Source organism: Macaca mulatta, chromosome 14 (assembly GCF_049350105.2).
Source record: "Macaca mulatta isolate MMU2019108-1 chromosome 14, T2T-MMU8v2.0, whole genome shotgun sequence".
In the NCBI taxonomy this organism is placed as follows: Eukaryota; Metazoa; Chordata; class Mammalia; order Primates; family Cercopithecidae; genus Macaca; species Macaca mulatta.
The window spans coordinates 7433390-7453539 of NC_133419.1; the positions used below are offsets into that span (position 1 = coordinate 7433390).

At 50.4% G+C, this 20150-nt stretch overlaps 1 protein-coding gene and 1 long non-coding RNA gene across 28 annotated transcripts in view; one reads left to right on the plus strand and one right to left on the minus strand.

Annotated features, from left to right (window-relative positions):
- Positions 1 to 1992: 1992 nt before the first annotated feature.
- Positions 1993 to 14170, minus strand: LOC114672121 (uncharacterized). The gene is made up of 4 exons (XR_003722342.2): positions 14022 to 14170; positions 9843 to 9965; positions 4964 to 5026; positions 1993 to 2254 (listed from the first exon to the last, which is right to left on the minus strand). It is a non-coding gene; the product is annotated as an uncharacterized LOC114672121 (long non-coding RNA).
- A 441-nt stretch (positions 14171 to 14611) lies between these two features.
- PC (pyruvate carboxylase) overlaps positions 14612 to 20150 on the plus strand; it is a 111681-nt gene continuing 106142 nt past the window's right edge. For 13 of the 27 annotated variants that reach the window (XR_013403252.1, XR_013403250.1, XR_013403251.1 and 10 more), the window contains exon 1: positions 14612 to 14673. Coding sequence is in view for 2 of the 27 variants with exons in the window: in XM_077960807.1 (XP_077816933.1) it covers positions 15092 to 15121 (30 nt within the window). In the remaining 25 variants the exon portion in view is untranslated. 27 annotated transcript variants of the gene reach the window in all.

The following is a 20150-nucleotide window of genomic DNA, read 5'->3' on the forward strand; positions in this document are numbered from 1 at the left end:
TAGAGATAAGGTTTCTCTATGTTGCCCAGGCTGGTCACAAACTCCTGGTCTCAAGCGATCCTCCTGTCTCAGCCTCCTGAATAGCTAGGATTATAGGCATGAGCCATCATGCCCAGCTCCTTTTTGTTTTAACCACTGTTTTGAGTCAACTCCTTCACAGATTTCATTTAAACCTCACGATAGTCCTATGATGTGGGGATTGTCATCTCATTTTATAGATCAGAAAACTCAGGATCAGGGAGATTAATCACCTGGCTGGAGAGCATGCCCACTAAGTGGCAGAGCTGGTCAGCCACCCTGGTCAGCTGGGCTTTAAAAACCTGTGCTTCGGCCGGGCGCGGTGGCTCAAGCCTGTAATCCCAGCACTCTGGGAGGCCGAGGCGGGCGGATCACGAGGTCAGGAGATCGAGACCATCCTGGCTAACACGGTGAAACCCCGTCTCTACTAAAAAAAATACAAAAAACTAGCCGGGCGAGGTGGCGAGCGCCTGTAGTCCCAGCTATTCGGGAGGCTGAGGCAGGAGAATGGCGTAAACCCGGGAGGCGGAGCTTGCAGTGAGCTGAGATCCGGCCACTGCACTCCAGCCTGGGCAACAGAGTGAGACTCTGTCTCAAAAAAAACAAAAAAAACAAAAAAAACAAAAAAAACCTGTGCTTCAATCACTCAGGTCTCCTTCCCCAGACTAGGCAGCAGACGCAGGACTGGAAGCCAGCTGTCCTGCCTCCTCCATGTTTGGGGTGCTGCAGAGAGCACCCCTATCCAGGGCCAGGGAAGTGCTGGCTGCAGCTATTGGCTCACACTAACCTTGTCCCCCAAGGCCTGGCCTTGCCCTCATCCTTTCTGCTAAGTTTCTGAATCTTCCTTGGGTGAAGGGTTGCTTAAAATCTGCCAGGCTCAGCTCCCAGAGGAGCTATGACAGGGCCAGTGTGAAGAGAATGGAAAAAAGGAGCCCTGACCTTCTGCCCCAGCCTGTCCCTAACACTGACTCTGATTTGTACCCAGGTCCTTTAATTTCAACGCTGACAACACTCCAAAGGTCAGTCCTGACCCTGGTTAAAAAGCAACAAAACCATTACACAATCTTCAACGCCCTCACTTCAACACACGTAGTCAACTCAAATCCCCACTCTCACAAAGGTCTGAGCCCAGGAAGAAGTGGCTGACTCACAGACTTTTGAGATGTGGTGGGATGAATCACTCGCTCTTACGTCAAGAACATAGCTGTGGAGTACCCTCTTGCCAAGCATGTAGTCTTAAAACAATTTCCCAAATCCACTGAGGAGAGGGAGAAAAATCTGTGTTCTCCTCCTTCCCTCCTCACTGCTTCTCTGCCTTCTTCACCTGGTATCTTAGACTGATTTGTGTTGCTGTAACAGATATGGGTTAATTTCTAAACAATCATTCATTTGATTCATGGTTCTGGAGGCTGGGAAGTCCAAAAGAATGGCATCAACCTCCGATGAGGGCCTTTGTGTTATGTCATCCCATGGCAGAAGGTGGAAGGGTAAGAGAAAGCAAAATTGGGCAAGGGCAAGAGGGGGCTGAACTCACTTTTATCAGGAACCCACTTCCTGATAATTGCAGTAATCCAGTCACCTAATCACCTCTTCGCCGTTCCACCTCTTGATAACTGTCATAATGACAATTGGAGTTTGACATGAGTTTTGGAGCAGACGTTCAAACTATAGCACCTGGCAAGCTCTTACTCACCTTTCCAAACTCTGCTTTGTGAGTGACACCTCCCCAGAAAGCCTGCCCTGACACCTCCAGGCTGTGTAAGATAGGCAGTCCCCTTTACAGCCCACCCGATAACCCAATACACACAGTAACACAATCATACATGTCTGCCTTACCTCACCAGACTAGGTACCCCCTGAAGGCTAGAAGAACACCTTCATCTCTGTGTCCCCACGACCCAACACAGTAAATAACTGTTATTAAATATTGGAGACTATTAGTTGTCTATTGCTATCTAACAAATTATCCCAAAATTTAGAGACTTAACACACATTTATTATCTCAGTTTCTGTGGGTCAGGAATGGGGGCGCAGCTTAGCAGGTCTCTGGCTCGGATCTCTCAGAGGCCACAGTCAAGTCTTCTCCAGGTCCTTCTTGGGTGGATCTGCTTCCAAGCTCATTCTTGTGGTTGTTTGCATAATTTAATTCTTTTTGGATTGTGGGACTGAGGGTCTCTGCTTCTTGATTGTTGCTACTTGGGCCTCTCCAAAGACCATCTCACAAAGTGGCAGCTGGCTTTAATCAGAGCAAGCGAGTGAGAGCAAGAGATGGCGAGAAAGACAAGCCAGGATCTTTGGAGACTAACTGCAGAAGTGACATGTGAGGCCAGAGCAACTCCGTCTTGGATGCTAATCCACCACGTTGACTTTTTTTTTTTTTTTTTTTTTTTTTTTTTGAGACGGAGTCTCGCTCTGTCACCCAGTCTGGAGTGCAGTGGCCGGATCTCAGCTCACTGCAAGCTCCGCCTCCTGGGTTTACGCCATTCTCCTGCCTCAGCCTCCCGAGTAGCTGGGACTACAGGCGCCTGCCACCTCGCCCGGCTAAGTTTTTGTATTTTTAGTAGAGACGGGGTTTCACTGTGTTAGCCAGGATGGTCTCGATCTCCTGACCTCGTGATCCGCCCGTCTCGGCCTCCCAAAGTGCTGGGATTACAGGCTTGAGCCACCGCGCCCGTCCCACGTTGACTTCTTATTAACCCCCATTCTGGGAATGCCTCTAAGATTTCTACCTTTTTTTTTTTTTTTTTTTTGAGACAGAGTCTCACTCTGTCGCCCAGGTTGGAGTGGAGTGCAGTGGTGCGATCTCGGCTCATTGCAAGCTCCGCCTCCTGGGTTCACACCATTCTGCTGCCTCAGCCTCCTGAGTAGCTGGGACTACAGGCGCCAGCCACCACGCCTGGCTAATTTTTTGTATTTTCAGTAGAGACAGGGTTTCACTGTGTTAGCCAGGATGGTCTTGATCCGCCCGCCTCGGCCACCCAAAGTGCTGGGATTACAGATTTCTACTCTATCTACTGTTACCATAAATCCTACCCATAGGCAGATCCATATCACATTCTTGCCTTTCCCTGAGGTCCCAAACTTCAATTGTCTTACACATTCCTGCCCTGTGGTATATAAGCCCTGGGTCTGGGGGGTCTATAGCGTGGAGATCCACCAACACGTCTTGCCGCAGCGTGAGACACAGACTTGGCTGCTGTTCCGAAATCTGTATTAAATGTTTCTTTTTGGCTGGGTGCGGTGGCTCATGCCTGTAATCCCAGCACTTTGGGAGGCCAAGGCAGGCAGATCATTTGAGGCCAGGAGTTCGAGACCAGCCTGGCCAACATGGTGAAATCCGGTCTCTACTAAAAATACAAAAATCAGCTGGTCATGGTGGTGCATGCCTGTAATCTCAGCTACTTGGGAGGCTGAGGCAGGAGAATCACTTTAATCTGGGAGGCGGAGGTTGCAGTGAGCCTAGATGGTGCCACTGCACTCCAGTCTGGGCGACGGAGCGAGACTCTCTCAAAAAGAAACAACAACAAAAAAATGTTTTTTCTAAGAAACTGAATTTGTCGGCCTCTTTCTTTGGCCTCAGCTTCCTTGGGTTTTGGGGATAGGTTTACACGGACTTGCCGACCACAGAACATGGCAACCCATCACTTGCTTTATTCTGTTCCTTAGAGGCGAGTCGCCAGGTCCAGTCTACCCTCAAGGGGTGGAGATGACACAAGGGCGTGAACACCAGGAGGCTAGGATCATTGGAGACCATCTTGGAGATGGCCTACCACAGACACCAAGGATTCCAGGCCTCCTCCACTGCCTGTGTTTAAAGCCTTGCCCTTTCATGTACTGGCTATGTGCCTTGGGTGAGTGGCTTAACCTCATGTGTCTACAATTTCTCCACTATAACACGGGGATCATGCTTTATTTCATAAAATCTAAGAGGACATCTATGGAAAGGTGGCAGTATTTTATATACCATTAAGAAAGAATATCTCGGCTGGGCGCGGTGGCTCACGTCTGTAATCCCAGCAGTTTGGGAGACCGAGGCAGGAGGATTGCTTGAGCCCAGGAGTTTAAGACCAGCCTGCACAACTTAATGACACCCTGCCTGTACAAAAATTAGAAAAAAATTAGCTGGGCCTGGTGGCATGTGCCTGTAGTCCCAGCCACTTGGGAGGCTGAGGTGGGAGGATGGCTGGAGCCCAGGAGGTTGAGGCTGCAGTGAGCTGTGATTGAAGCCACTGCACTCCAGCCTGGGCAACAGAGTGAGACCCTGTCTCAGGAAAAAAAAAATAAAGAAAGAAGGGAGAAAGGGAAGAAAGAAAGAAAGAAAGAGAGAGAGAGAGAGAGAGAAAGAAAGAAAGAAAGAAAGAAAGAAAGAAAGAAAGAAAGAAAGAAAGAAAGAAAGAAAGAGAAAGAAAGAAAAAAAAAAGAAAGAAAAGAAAGAAAGAAAGAAAGAGAAAGAAAGAAAGAAACCCATTACCCACTCCTTGGAAGGTACAGCCCCGTTTTAGAGAGGTTAAAATGTGGAGGAAAAAAGTGTGCCTTGAAAGTAACAAAACACAGTAGTATCTATTTCCTAAAGTGAAGTAGGAAAGAGATATTTCCTGTATCTATTCACGTAAATGGCTGATGTCATTTAAAGTTCTGGTGAGGCTTAGATAAACTGGAAGGCTGCAAGCTGGGACAGGCTACCATGTTCCTTATGAGTGAGCCAATGAAAGTGATCTACATCTACCTGCTGTGGGCAAGACCTTGTTTTGGTGAACAGAAGAGAATGAGAGACCACATCTGGCTTGGGGGAGGGGAGGATCTAGGCAGGCCTCTTGGAGGAGGTGATATTGGAGCCCAGCCTCAAGAGCCCACTCTCCAGAACCTTGAGAATCAGATATTGAAAGTCTGACTGACCTTGGAAGGCAGCAGGGGTGGGGCGTGCCCTCTACCCTGGGAGACTGACCTTTGTGAGTGCGCTTCACCTTTGCACCCCTGCAGAGCTTATACTCATCTCTTCTTCTCTCGGCTGAAATGACAGAAGTATAGTCAATGATGGGCCTGGAATCCAGCCCAGTTGAGTCAGTCCAGCACATAGAGTCTTCAGCAAATGTGTGTTCTACCCTCCATGGGTGGGGCCTGAGTCTTCACATATCCTCTAGGAGGATTAGACAAAATTTTAAACCTAGCAGTTAGTATTACTAGACTTTCTCCTTGAAAATATGATGCCCAGTTTGGGTGCGGTAGCTCATGTCTGTAATCCCAGCACTTTGGGAGGCTGAGGCGGGCAGAGCACTTGAGACAAGGAGTTCAAGACCAGCCTGGCCAACATGGTGAAACCCCGTCTCTAAAAAAAGTACAAAAATTAGCCTTGAGGCCGGACGTGGTGGCTTATGCCTGTAAATCCCAGGACTTTGGGAGTGTGAGGTGGGTTGGGTCACCTGAGGTCAGGAGTTCAAGACCAGCCTGGCCAACATGGTGAAACCCCATCTCTACTAATACAAAAATCAGCCGGCTGTGGGGGCACACACCTGTAATCCCAGCTACTCGGGAGGCTGAAGCACAGAAATTGCTTGAACCTGGGAGGTGGAGGTTGCAGTGATCAGAGATCATGACACTGTACTCCAACCTGGGCAACAGACTGAGACTCTGTCTAAAAAAAGTTTTTTAAATAAATAAAAAAATATGATGCCCACCAGAAGTAAGATGAGCGACTGTGCAGATATACATTTATTTAATTTAACATTGTTTGTGGGCCAAGTGCAGTGGCTCACACCTGTAATCCCAGCATTTTGGGAGGCTGAGGCAGGGGAGGATCACTTGAGGGCAGGAGTTTGAGACCAGGTTAGGCAACAAAGTGAGTCCCCATTTCTATAAAATTTTAAAAATTGGCCAGGTGCGGTAGCTCACACCTGTAATCCCAGCACTTTGGGAGGTGGGTGAGGGTTGGGGGGCGAATCACGAGGTCAAGAGATCGAGACCAGCCTGGCCAAGATGGTGAAACCCTGTCTCTACTAAAAATACAAAAATTAGCTGGGCGTGGTGGTGGGCACCTGTAATCCCAGCTACTTGGGAGGCTGAGGCAGAGAATCGCTTGAACTCGGGAGGCAGAGGTTGCAGTGAGCCTAGATCACGCCACTGCACTCTAGCCTGGGTGACAGAGCAAGACTCGTTTCAAAAAAAAAAAAAAAAAAAAGTTCTTGTGTTTATCTTCTGTCCCTTATTCCCTCCTCACACCTGTACAAGAGTTGAGTTTAGCACATAGTAAATGTTTAATAGTCAGTGAATAGGAGTGCCCCAGAGGCCAAGCAGAGTCCACAGAGTCCAGTGGACACCACATCCATGGGGGAGGGAAAAGTTAAAGAGATGATACCTGGAACAGGTCACATTGGGGGCGTGGACCGAGAGGAGCAAATGCTGAGGAATTTCTGAGGCTTTGACAGTGTCCCTGGGCCAGGAAGGAAGATGAGGTGGTGGGAGGATATTGAGCCATTTCTGCAGCACTATGAAAAATGAGCTACTTTCCCAGATTAGTGTTGGGGGGCAGACCTCAAAGCACCCCATTTCAAAGCAGTGTGGTGCTACGCTAGAAATAATGCCCAGGGTGTTATGGGAGTCCTAGGAGGGCCCCTTACACCATGAGAGTGGCCTTGGAGGGCTTCCTGAAGGAGACAACGACTGGGTTAAGTCTTGAGAGAGAGAGAGAGAGAGATGACAGGAAGAGAGTTTATCAGGTGAATCTATTGAGAAAAGGAATCCCATGCAGAGGGAAACAGTCCAAGCAGAGGCAGGAAGCACGACGGGGTAGAGGAACGATGATACCTCATACCACTGGGGTGTAGGGAGGACAGCGTACCAGCAAGTTCAGACAGCATGGTGGCCAAGGCCGGGGCAGTTAGGAACAAGAAGGCTGGAGACATCTAGATGGATGGGAGCTCCCAGACAAAGCTACAGATCCTAGCCAGGCGCAGTGGCTCATGTCTGTAATCCTAGCACTTTGGGAGGCTGAGGTGGGTGGATCACCTGAGGTCAGGCGTTCAAGACCAGCCTGGCCAACATGGTGAAGCCCCATCCCTACTAAAAATACAAAAATTAGCCTGGTGTGGTGGCACAAGCCTGTAGTCCCAGCTACTCAGGAGGCTGAGGCAGGAGAATCACTTGAACCCAGGAGGCGGAGGTTGCAGTGAGCCGAGATGGCGCCACTGCACTCCAGCCTGGCAACAGTGAGACTCTGTCCCAAAAAAAAAAAAAAAAAAGAATTAGCCGGGTATGGTGGCAGGTGCCTGTAATTCCAGCTACTCAGGAGGCCGAGGCAGGAGAATCACTTGAACCCTGGAGGCAGAGGTTGCAGTGAGCCGAGATCGCACCATTGCACTCCAGCCTGGGTGACAGAGTGAAACCCTGCCTAAAAACAAAAACAAAAACAAAACAAAACAACAAAAAAACAAAAACAAACAAAGCTACAGATCCCTCAAAACATAGCAGTTACTGTGAGCCCGGAAACAGCGCACCCCTCTGTGTTTAGAATCCAGAAGCCTGGCTTTACCCTGAGGATCTCATAAGGACAACCCAGATGTCCCCGATCCCCCCTCCAGAGATGACAAAAGAAAGATTTCTCCCGCCAGCATGGACTGAGCAGGAAAGGCATTGGCCAGGAGTGTTTGCAGTGTGGAAACTGCAAGTGTGTTTGGTGGCCCTGTGCCCTTGCCTGTGGCCACTCAAGTACTATTTTTGGCTTGCAGCGAGCCTAAATTCCAATGTTTGCCCCACTGTGTTCCCAGGCTCCTTTAACCCTATGGCTTCTCACCCCTAGAAACCGCCCTGTCTTTTCAGCCTCCTCCTACTTTGGCTGTTCAGTCTGGACAATTCCACTGGACTCATGGAACCCATCATGGGATCGCCACAAGATGGTCAGACCTTCCACCGGCCGAGGGGGACCAAGGGCTAGTGTCTCCCCTGTGTTCTTAGACTGCAGAAGTCTCTGTCAATTATGAGATCTGCCCTCTTCTGTCTCCGAGCCTCTGAACATGTCCCTAAGAAGCAAAGGGATGGGTTAGCTACTCCCAACGTGCCCCCCAGAGTTATTGGGGTAACACCAAAGCCAGCCTTTCACCTACCCACAGCCCAGCCTCTTAGCTGCAACTTCCTGTTTTTGTTTTGTTTTGTCTGAAGACTGGATCTCACTCTGTTGCCCAGGCTAGAGTGCAGTGCAGTGGCACGATCTCGGTTCACTGAAACCGCCACCTCCCAGGCTCAAGCGATTCTCTCACCTAGTCTCCCTAATAGCTGGGACTACAGGCACACCCCACCACACCTGGCTGACTTTTTGTTTTTCAGATTTTTTCAATTTTTTTTTTTTTTTTTTTTTTTTGAGACAGAGTCTGTCTCTGTTACTCAGGCTGGAGTGCAGTGGTGTGATCCCAGCTCACTGCAACCTCTGCCTCCAGGGTTCAAGTGATTTTCCTACCTCAGTCTCCCGAGCAGCTGGGATTATAGGCATTTGCCAGCCACCACACCTGGCTAATTTTTTGTATTTTTCGTAGAGATGGGGTTTCACCACATTGGTCAGGCTAGTCTCAAACTCCTAACCTCAAGTGATCCGCCCACCTCAGCCTCCCAAAGTGCTGGGAGGCATGAGTCACTGTGCCTGGTCTTTCTTTTTCAACTTTTAATAGAGATGAGGCCTCACATTCAGGAGATTGAGACCATCCTGCCTAATACGGTGAAACCCCATCTCTACTGAAAATACAAGAAAATTAGCCAGGCATGGTGGCGCAAGCCTATAGTCCTAGCTACTCAGGAGGCTGAGGCAGGAGAATCGCATGAACCTGGGAGGCAGAGGTTGCAGTGAGCCGAGATTGAGTCACCGCACTCCAGCCTGGGTGACAGAGTGAGACTCCGTCTCAAAAATAAAAAAAAAAGAAAGAAATGGGCTCAAGTGATCCACCCACCTTGGCCCCTGCAAAGTTTGGGATTACAGTCATGTGCCACCACACCCAGCTCCCACTCCTGTTTCAAAGCCCACTTGCTCAAGTCTCATGCCCCTAAAGCCTGTGGGAGATGCCTCACCATGGCCACATCCCTTTATCATGGTGCCAGGTCCATACCAGGGCCGATGCCCACAGGATGGGGCAGAGGAAGAACCTCCTGACCACTTTTAGCCTCCCAAAGTGCTAGGGTTATAGGTGTGAGCCACCGCACCCCGCCCAAGAACTAACTTTTTTTTTTTTTTTTTGAGATGGAGTCTCGCTCTGTCGCCCAGGCTGGAGTGCAGTGGCCGGATCTCAGCTCACTGCAAGCTCCGCCTCCCGGGTTTACGCCATTCTCCTGCCTCAGCCTCTGAGTAGCTGGGATTACAGGCTTGAGCCACTGCGCCCGGCTTTTTTTTTTTTTTTTTTTGAGATGGAGTTTCACTCTTGTCATCTAGGCTGGAGTGCAATGGTGCGATCTTGGCTCACTGTAACCTCTGCCTCCCAGGTTCAAGTAATTCTCCTGCCTCAGCCTCCTAAGTAGCTGGGATTACAGGCGTGCACCACCATGCCCTGCTGGTTTTGTATTTTTTTAGTAGAGATGGGGTTTCACCATGCTGGCCAGGCTGGTCTCGAACCCCTAACTTCAAGTGATCCGCCTGCCTCAGACTCCCAAAATGCTGGGATTACAGGTGTGAGCCACCGTGCCCGGCCCAGCCCAAGAACTTTTTAGAGTGTTAGCTATTAAGAAATAATAAAGCAGGCCTACACTCCTACCGTTAGGGCAGCCCCTCAGCTACTCTGTAAGGCCCCCCGGAACATCATTTCCCTCCCAACACAGTCCTGCTGCCTGTGTTCTCTGCACCAGAGCTTCACCTTGGCCAGCCTTCCACAGCACGTCTCAGCTCCTCTGTTTGGCTTCAGCTTCTGCTGCAACCTCCCAGGAGCTCAGCTAAGTTTTCCAAGTTCCCCAGATCTCAAGAATCAATTGAGAGCTTGCTAAGAGGAAAAGAAAAAAAAAAAATCATTGAAAAGATTACTAGGCCCCACCCCAAATTTACTGAATCATTATCCACAGGGGTGGGTGTGGGTCCAGGAATATGGTTTTGTTTTTAAAGGGCCCTGGAAGATTCTTACCATCCAGGAAGCCTAAATAGTATTTCTCTAGCCTCTCCATTGGTCTTTACACTGACTCCATTAGAACCACTTGGAGAGTTTCTAAAACTAGCACTGCAGTGCAGGGGGTCTTGTTTCTGAAACACCAGGGCCTTCATCTTCATTCTTCTCCGCAGAAAGCCAATCACTGAGACAACAATTATTGCCAAGGAAGAAGGCTTTAACTGGGTGCTACAGCCTAGGAGATACAAGATCAGTCTCAAATCCATCTCCCTGAGTGACTAAAAGCAAGAGTTAACATATGCCGGGCGCGGTGGCTCAAGCCTGTAATCCCAGCACTTTGGGAGGTCGAGATGGGTGGATCACGAGGTCAGGAGATCGAGACCATCCTGGCTAACTCGTTGAAACCCCGTCTCTACTAAAAAATACAAAAAATTAGCTGGGCGTGGTGGCGGGCGCCTGTAGTCCCAGCTACTGGGGAGGCTGAGGCAGGAGAATGGCGTGAACCTGGGAGGCGGAGCTTGCAGTGAGCTGAGATCCGGCCACTGCACTCCAGCCTGGGCGACAGGGCGAGACTCCGTCTCAAAAAAAAAAAAAAAAAGAAGAGTTAACATAGAGGGAAGAAATGTAACAATGTGTAAGAAAACAAGAACTAGGGGCTGCCACTCATGCCTGTAATCCCAGCACTTTGGGGGACCAAGGCAGGTGGATCACGAGGTCAGGAGTTCGAGACCAGCCTGACTAACATGGTCTACTAAAAATACAAAAATTAGCCAGGCGTAGTGGCGGGCACCTGTAATCCCAGTTACTTGTGAGGCTGAGGCAGAAGAATTGCTTGAATTCAGGAAGTAGAGGTTGCAGTGAGCCGAGATCGTGCCACTGAACTCTAGCCTGGGCGACAGAGCAAGACTCCATCTCGGAAAAAAAATAAAATAAAATAAAAAGAAAACAAGAATTATGGAGAAGGAAGCAAGCAGGGTGAATGTGGGTTCTGGCATCTTGTTGTCTGGATGCCTTGATCTGATGAGTTTCTGTTTTCTGATACTTTTTTTGAGAGGCCTGAGTGTCCTTTCCTGACAAAGGAACTCAGATAAAACAAATGTTAAATTTCAAGCTTTAAGACCAAAAGGGTCCATTTCTATGTTTATTAAAAAAAAAACAAAACTGTCTATGGGACTATTGCATCAGTTTCGGTCTCAGTCCCTAGGGATGGATTAAAGAGGCAAAGGTGACTCAGGTATTCTGCTGGTGATTCTAAGACCTCTGAGTTGGTGATTAATATGCATAAGAGCAATGGGATGGGGCTCAGGAATCTGTGTTTCCCACCTTGTCCCCAGGAGATTCTGTTGCTAGTGACACAGAAGCCCACACTGAGAAATGCTTTTCCTTTTTCTTTTCTTTTTCTTTTCTTTTTTTTTTTTTTTTTTTTTGAGAGTTTTTCACTCTTGTTGCCCAGGCTGGAGTGCAATGCGCAATCTCGGCTCACCACAGTCTCGGCTCACTGCAGTCTCCGGCTCCTGAGTTAAAGCAATTCTCCTGCCACAGCTTCCCTAGTAGCTGGGATTACAGGCATGCGTCACCACGCCTAGCTAATTTTGTATGTTTTTTTTTTTTTTTTTTTTTTTTGAGACGGAGTCTCGCTCTGCCGCCCAGGCTGGAGTGCAGTGGCCGGATCTCAGCTCACTGTAAGCTCCGCCTCCCGGGTTTACACCATTCTCCTGCCTCAGCCTCCCGAGTAGTTGGGACTACAGGCGCCCGCCACCGCGCCTGGCTAGTTTTTTGTATTTTTTAGTAGAGATGGGGTTTCACCGTGTTAGCCAGGATGGTCTCGATCTCCTGACCTCGTGATCCGCCCGTCTCGGCCTCCCAAAGTGCTGGGATTACAGGCTTGAGCCACCGCGCCCGGCCTAATTTTGTATGTTTAGTAGAGACAGGGTTTTGCCATTTTGGCCAGGCTGGTCTTGAACTCCTGGCCTCAAGTGATCCACCCACTTTGGCCTCCCAAAGTGCTGGGATTACAGGCTTGAGCCACTGCATCGTGCCAATTTTCATTTTTTTGAGATGGAGTTTTGCTCTGTTGCCCAGGCTGGAGTGCAATGGTACAATCTCAGCTCACTGCAACCAATTCTCCTGCCTCAGCCTCCCAAGTAGCTGGGATTACAGATGCCCACCACCATGCCCAGTTAATTTTTGTATTTTTAGTAGAGATGGCATTTCACCATGTTCATCAGGCTGGTCTCGAACTCCTGACTTCAGATGATCCGGCCTCCCATTACATTCAGATGATCATGCCTCTCATTACAGGCATGAGCCATCGCGCCCAGCCCATTTTAAATTTTTTTGGGGGGAGGGGGGACGGAGTCTCACTCTGTCACCCAGGCTGGAGTACAGTGGTATGATCTCGGCTCACTGCAACCTCCACCTCCCGGGTTCAAGTGATTCTCTTGTCTCAGCTTCCCGAGTAGCTGGGACTACAGGTGACTGCCACCACACTCGGCTAATTTTTGTATTTTTTTAGTAGAGACGAGGTTTCACCACATTGGCCAGGCTGGTCTTGAACTCCTGACCTTGCGATCTGCCCGCCTCAGCACCCCAAAGTGCTGGGATTACATATGTGAGCCACAGCGCCCAGCCCCATTTAAAAAATTTTAAAAGACAGAGATGAGGTCTTACTGTGTTGCCAACTCTGGTCTCAAACTCCTGGGCTCAAGTATTCCCCCCGACTCAGCCTCCCAAAGGTGAACTGGGATCTTAATCCTTGTTCTGTTACTAAAATAGCTGTGTTGGATCCAACCGAAGGTTGGGGTTCTTCAGGACCGGTGGAAGGAAGGACAGGGAAGTCGGAGTGAGAAAGTACTTATACAGGAGTCTGAGAGAAGAGTCAGATCTCTCTAGGCTCAATAAACAATTTCTAGTTAGCAAGATGTTCTCATAGTCTTTGACTCTCCTTTTTGGAAGCAGATTTTTTTTTTCTTGCCCTTATTACCATCTGATGTATTATATTACATATCACTATTAATTAATATATATTAATCTGTCTGCTCTCTTTTGAAGGCACGATTTTGGTGTGTTTGGTTAATCCCTTATCTCTGGTTGGCACTGATCCCAGTTTAGGAAGTGGTAAATGAAAGTAAAAATCTGGCCCCCCCCCACCCGCCCCGATTCATGCGAAGGTGAAGATTAAGCCTTGAAGCTGAGTCATTGCAACACCCTCTTCCAAAAGAATAGCTGTTACTACATTAGGCATCAGCCAGATCCACACGGAAAGGTAAAAAGCCTCAGGCATCTGGGAAGGGCTGCCCCCACAGATCATTCACAGGTAAATTCTTGCTGGCCTCCCATAAACAAGGACAGGTCAATTGTAGCTTCAGGTCTACAGTCTAAGTTTAGCTCCTAAAAACTCCTCAATAAGAATGTCATCACGAGCTTATTTTCCCAGGTGCGGAACAAAGTCAAGACTCTACCTACTCAGAGACATCTGCATAACTGACTCTTCCTTTACTCTCTTTTTCTCTTCAGACATTCATCTTATCTTACGTGGATTTACCGGGCACTAGCTAAAGTCCCATAGGAATGTTAACTATTGTCCTAATCGCCTACTTGCCCTTCTTCCTACATGCGTTCCCCTCACTCCCCCTTTAAGGAAATGCATAAATACGAAACCTCCCGAAAACCTCTTCGGAAAAACAACCACAGAGGTGTCTGTGGTTCGTGTTTTTCCCGAACACGCCCTCAAACTGGATTAGTAAGCCTCGATGATAGAGGCTTATGCCTCAGTCACTCGTTCCACTTGTCAAAGCTTTCCTCTCGTGTCTCAAACAAGCCTTCCAAACTCCCTAGGTCCTGAGCAGCTTCGCTCTGCAGATTACAAAACCGAGACTCAGAGGTTAAGTTGCTTGCCCAAGGTCACACAGACGGACTCCAGACCCCCATAATCACCTACGTAGCTGCTAAAGGACACAGTCATGTAACCCATGTGGCACAAGCGCCTTCTCCTTTCTCCTGCCCTTCGCTAACGTTAGCTTTTCCGGCGACCTCTTCTCCGCTCGCCAGCGCGTATCTACGTCTAGCCGGGATGCCTGAGCCCCAGTGCGATCTGTTATGCTTGCAGCTTCGGGAAACACGTGCTACTCGGGTGAATGAATCGAACGTCCCCACCCCCGCCGACAGCCAATAACTGCAAGTTGCAGCCCGGCCACTTCCGCCTATTGCGGGCGTCGGCCAGGGTCCGGCGGCCCACGTGAGGCTCCCGAGACAAGGGAGTAGGCGGTGGTGCGCCAGGGGCGGGCTCTCCCAGCCTCGCCACTAATCCAGGCGCTCGCCGGGGACGGGAGGGGCGGGGCTGACGTGGGGCGCCAAGGCTTAAACGTGACGGACAGGCGGGCGCAGGGAGGAGTCCACAGCCGAGGGGCGAGGAGTGACGGAGAACACTGCCCAATAACGGGAGGGGTTGGGCTGCCTGGGCCAATAGGAAGTCCGTAAGGCGGGGCCGGGACTGCAGCAAGTTCGGTTGCACGGAGACCGCAGCTGTTCTCTGTCAGTGGAGGCAGCGGCAGTAGAGGCGGCGGCGAGGACTGGCAGCGGCGAGGAGGTGAGTGTCTCCCGCGCTCCTCACGGTCCTCTTCCCGCGGCGGGTCGGAGCGGGTGGACGTGCGCCGACGCCGCCGCGAGGGACGTTTATGTAAGGGTCGCGCGCGCAGAGGCGGCGCGGGCTCCGCGAGTGACGGCTGGCGGAGACAGCGGCGAGCGGCGCGAGGTGCGCGACGCGGAGTGCGCCGCCCCTCCCCCTCGCGCGGGGGCTCGGCCGGCTGGACCCGCCCCCGGACCCGCCCCCGTCTCCAGCCACCAAGCGCCCGTGTGCCGCGTCCTCCCTCGGGCTGCCTCATTCTTGTTCTCCGGCCCATTTTGCAGATGGAGAAACTGACTAAAGCGCCTCGTGCGAGGTCCCTGAGGGTTCGAACCCAAGTCTGTCAGGATCGGGAGCCCAAGTTGTCCCCATCGTACTGGATATGGCTCAGCTCTGCAGGAAGCCGCGGCGTGTAAGGCGAGGGCTTTCCTTGTTCCCGGCGCTCGCACTCCGCCTCCCGTAGGATCTTCCACTTTGTTTCAGATAGGGAAGCTCCAGGCGCCCAGACGCAGTGATTCGCCCAAGGCCGCTCATTCGGGAGGTGGGGCTGGGCTCAGCCCCTTATTTCTCCAGCTTTTAGTAGTTTACAAAGCGCATCAGAGTCGGAAGCCAAGTCCCTAGTTCCCTGGCAACTTTGAGATTCTTTTTTTTTTTTTTTAGACGGGGTCTTGCTGTCACCCACCCAGGCTGGAGTGCAGTGCCGCGACCTCCCGGGCTCAAGCGAGCCTCCTGCCACAGTACCCCAGTGCTGGGACTACAGGCGGGCGCCACCACGCCTAGCTAATTTTTGTATTTTTTGGTGGAGACGAGCTTCCGTCATTTTGCCCAGGTTGGTCTCGTACTCCTACGCTCAAGTGAGCGGCCTGCCCTGGCTTCCCAAAGTGCTGAGATTACAGGCGTGCCTGGCCTGAAATTCTTAAAAATCAGATTGTGTCTTATTTTGTGAGAAGAGGTAGGCCAGGGCTCCTTACCCCTTCTCCAGCTGAGAAAACAGGCTCAGAGAAGTACCAACACTTGCTGATGACAACCAGAACCTCCAGAGTGCCTGCCATCTGCCTCCCTGTTGCTCCCGTACCCACTGCCACCCAGCAGCCCTGGCTGGCCTCCCCCAAGGCACCCTATCCTTGTATGTGATGCAAACACTTGTGCTGGGGGTGGATGTGCTCAGCATTTCTCTCACTTGCAGCTACAGCTTCCTGCCTGCACGCTCTCTTTAACCGTTGAACTCTTAATCACATTCTTTTGCACACCTACAGTGTTCCTATCCCTACACGGGGCTGAGAGACAGCGTGGGCGATGAGGTCAATCCTTGTCCTACAACTGCTGACAAACCGATTGAGGGAGAGAAAAATAAACAAAACCTAAGCAGCAAGACAATCTGCTGCAGATGTTTGTAGAGAGCCTAGTGGGTGAGGTATTGGTCCTAGGGGGACATGGAAGAGGAAGTTCAGTAGAGGCCAGTAAATCACAGCAAACCACACACTAAAGCAAGAGAGAGGAGAAATGGCCTGGAAGGAGATGGGCTTGGGAAGGCTTCGTGGAGGAGGTGAGTGGTGGGCCTCTTTTTGATGCCACTGGCAGTGGAGAAGCAGTGATTGGATTTGAGCAGCTAGAAAGTTTTATTCTGGAGAGGTTTTGTTAAAGAGGTTTGTGAGACGGAGTTTCACTCTTGTCACCCAGGCTGGAGTGCAGTGGTGTGATCTCGGCTCACTGCAACCTCCACCTCCCCAGTTCAAGCGATTCTCCTGCCTCAGTCTCTTGAGTAGCTGGGATTACAGGCACATGCCACCATGCCTGGCTAATTTTTGTATTTTCAGTAGAGATGGGGTTTCACCATGTTGGCCAGGCTGGTCTTGAACTCCTGACCTCAGGTGATCTACCCGCCTCGACCTCCCAAAGTGCTGGGATTATAGGCATAAACCATCACACCTGGCCAGTTACAGAGGTTTCAAGCAATTAGGACTGGAAGAGAAAGGCTGAGGAAGGTGGAAGGAGAATGTAGGGGACACAACTTCACTGTTGGGTATAAGAAACTTGATTGGTCACTGGGAAGAGGCCTCTACAGGAGATGTAACCAGGTGAGGGCACTAGGATTTGCTAAGGTGCGGGTAAGTTAGTGACTGGAAGCCAACCTGAGGAAGCAAGATTAGATGCAAAGGTAGACCGGGCTGGGCGCGGTGGCTCATGCCTTTAATCCCAGCACTTTGGGAGGCCGAGGCGGTTGGGTCACCTGAGGTCAGGAGTTCCAGACCAGCCTGGCCAACATGGTGAAACCTCGTTTCTACTGAAAATACAAAAACTAGCCAGGCGTGATGTCAGGCACCTGTAATCCCAGCTACTCAGGAGACTGAGGCAGGAGAATTGCTTGAACCTGGGAGGTGGAGGTTGTAGTGAGCTGAGATCGCACCCCTGCACCCCAGCCTGGGCGACAGAGTGAGACTCCCTGTCAAAAAAAACAAAAAAAGACAAAAAACCAAACCAAAACAAAAAAAGCCCAAAAGGCAGACAGGGCTCTGAGGGCCCAGCTGCAGGCCTGAGCTGTGGTTTGTATCCCATGGTGTTCTGGTAAGCTCCCTGAAAGCAGCCGACATTTGTTGACTAATGTCTCCTCCACCCTGCCATGCTCTGCCCTTAGGGAAGGGGCTTTGTTCACTACAGTTGCTCAGTATCTGCTTTTTGAATTAATTTAGGCTGTCATCCAAAGTTTCCTTAGTTTACCCCAGTGTACCCTCATGTGCCATATTGCCTTCTGTCTTTCTACTGAAGCCCGCTGCAGCCTGGCTGACTCGGTTCCCTGTGTCAGTCCTCACCTCCAGGATCTCCCCTGGAAGGTTGCCCCTGGTAGCCCACAGTGGGTCTCCCAGGCCCTTTGCCCCTTTTTGTCCTGCTCCTTGCTTTCACCCGGTCTCACTTCCGGTGCGTGCCCCAGGTGCTGTGATAGGTACCTGTCCTCTCAAGACCACCACTCATGGGGGCTCTGGGACCAGTGGCAGGGCAGGACCTCAGATTCACTAGTCTCATCCCAAGCCACAGTTCCCTGTGTCCCTCTTCTGTCTGTCCTCACAGTTCCTAATAGTGCCAGGAACAAGTAGGTGCTTAATGAATGTTTTGGGTGAATTAGTTGAAAAGGGGCCAAATGGGGAACCAGTGAGGAGAGAAGGGTGAAAGATGGGGAATACGGAAAGGAGTTGCCTTTGGGGGTGGCAGGGATGGCCAGCACCATGGTCAGTATGGCAGAAAATCTGGCAGTCCACATTTCTCACTGGCACCTTCTGCATGGGCTGGAGGCCTCGTTGAGGTCAACATTTTCTGGGTTTTTTTTTTTTTTTTTTTGGAGACGGAGTCTTGTTCTGTCGCCCAGGCTGGAGTACAGTGGCACCATCTTGGCTCACTGCAGCCTCTGCCTCCCGGGTTCAAGCGATTCTCCTGCCTCAGCCTCCCGAGTAGCTGGAATTACAGGCGCCACCCTTTCGCCTGGCTAATTTTTGTATCTTTAATAGAGATGGGGTTTCATCATGTTGACCAGACTGATCTCAAACTCCTGACCCTCCCAAAGTGCTGGGATTACAGACGTGAGCCACCGTGCCCGGCCTCTGGTCAACATTTTCATTGAGGATGAGCATGGCTTTCTCTTTGGCTGCCTCCCAATATTGTCCTGCCCCCATCTGAATGGGCACCGATTCTTGTTTCCTGAAAGTTCCCACTTTGGGGCAGGTTTCTCACCCAGAGGCGTCCTTCACGGCAGCGGGGCATTTTGCCCGCTCACTCTGAAACCTCACCTGGGCCTGACTGACCATGCCTTCCTCTCTTTCTCTTAGCTGCCTTCTAGTCTCACCTGCGGACACTTTGCCAAAGGAGTCGGGTCTGATGGTGGAAGATGGGAAATGGCCAAAAGAATAAACCATTTCCTCTTACTTACCGAATGAAAAGCTTGCCTCATCTTGGCGTTCAAGACTCTCTAATATGATTCCACCTGTTGGGCTCTTTCTTCCATTTGACCCCGCAGGTACCCTCTTCTGTGTCAGCCCCCATAGTGAGATTCGTCACTGTTGCCCCAGACTCACTTCTCACGGTCCCCCCTCTGCTCTTGTTCTTGGTGACTTTGTTTTCTGCAGGGCCTTGCCTCTTATCTTGTCCTGTCAAAATTAAATTATTCTTCGAGACGTGGGACTTTATTAAGGCTTGACAACTCTATTCAGTTGGACTGGGCTCTCTTTTCATAACAATGATGGTGATAAGTAATGACATTGTTATTAATAATAAAAGCCAACTCCTGTGTGGTGGTGACAGCCTTGCTAAGCCCCTTACATACACATAATGTGATTATCACAACAATCCTATTACAAAGGTACTGTTAGATCCATCTCTTACAAATGGTGGACTCGCATAGGTGAGACACAGAGAGGTAAAATAACTCGCCCAGAGTCACGCAGCCAGGCAGGCTAGGCAGGCTCACTGCTGGAGTGCGTCTCACGTGCCATCCCATTTTTGCTTCTTTTAACCAGCCCCCAACAACTTGCTTTTTGGCACTTTGTGGGCAGGGCCTGGGTGTACATACAGTTCCTTGTGCAAGGCGTGTGCTCAGTAAATATTTTATTGACTTGAGTGCCCCAGACATTGAATTTCAGTCTTGACATTATCTGCCAAGGCAGCTGGTTTTCTCTGAACAGGGATTTGAGCTTGCTGGCCTGTGTTTCCATTTTGCTCTTCATTGACTAGTGGCTAGAGCAGGTGTGGCTTTTTCAGAAATAAGCAGTCGATAAAACTCCGAAAAGTGAACACACAATACCAACTGTGGGCTCCTGTGGGCATAAACACGAGGTGTACTCTTAGTGTGGCAGGGAGGGGTCTCTGCAGGAGAGGATTTGAGGAAATAGCCAGGAAATAGGGAACACATGTCAGGTCACGTAAGACGGCTCCTTATTAGTGTCAGGTTGCGGAGTGAGAGAAGAACCAGAGTCCCAGCATTCAGAGGGAGCTCCTGAAGGATTAGAGACAGCTCTGTGGAGATGCAGAGAAAGCGGGCCTGAGGCTGGATGGAGTGGGCAGGAAGAGAAAGCACTTCAGATCAAACAAGAGCTGTTTCTAGAACTTCTTGTTCATGTATAGTGGGTGTCAGAAAAGGGTTTTACTTAAGTGCTTCCCACCAAGCCTGTCGGTTAACGTCCCAGTGTGTCCTCTGTGCCAGGCATGGTGCCAGTGCTGTGCGTGTGCTGCCTCATTGGGTATTCCCTAGAACGCTGTGAGATGGGCGTTGTTATTATTCCCATTTTACAGATGAGGAAACAGACTTGGAGTGATTACAGAGCTGCTGTCAGAGTAACAAGGGGTGCAGTCCAGGCAGCAGACAGCAGAGCTGGTGCTTCCAGCCCTGTACCCTCCTGGTGCCCTCAGAGACTCCCCCAAGATGGAAGCAAAGAAACGGTTCTCGGCCGGGTGTG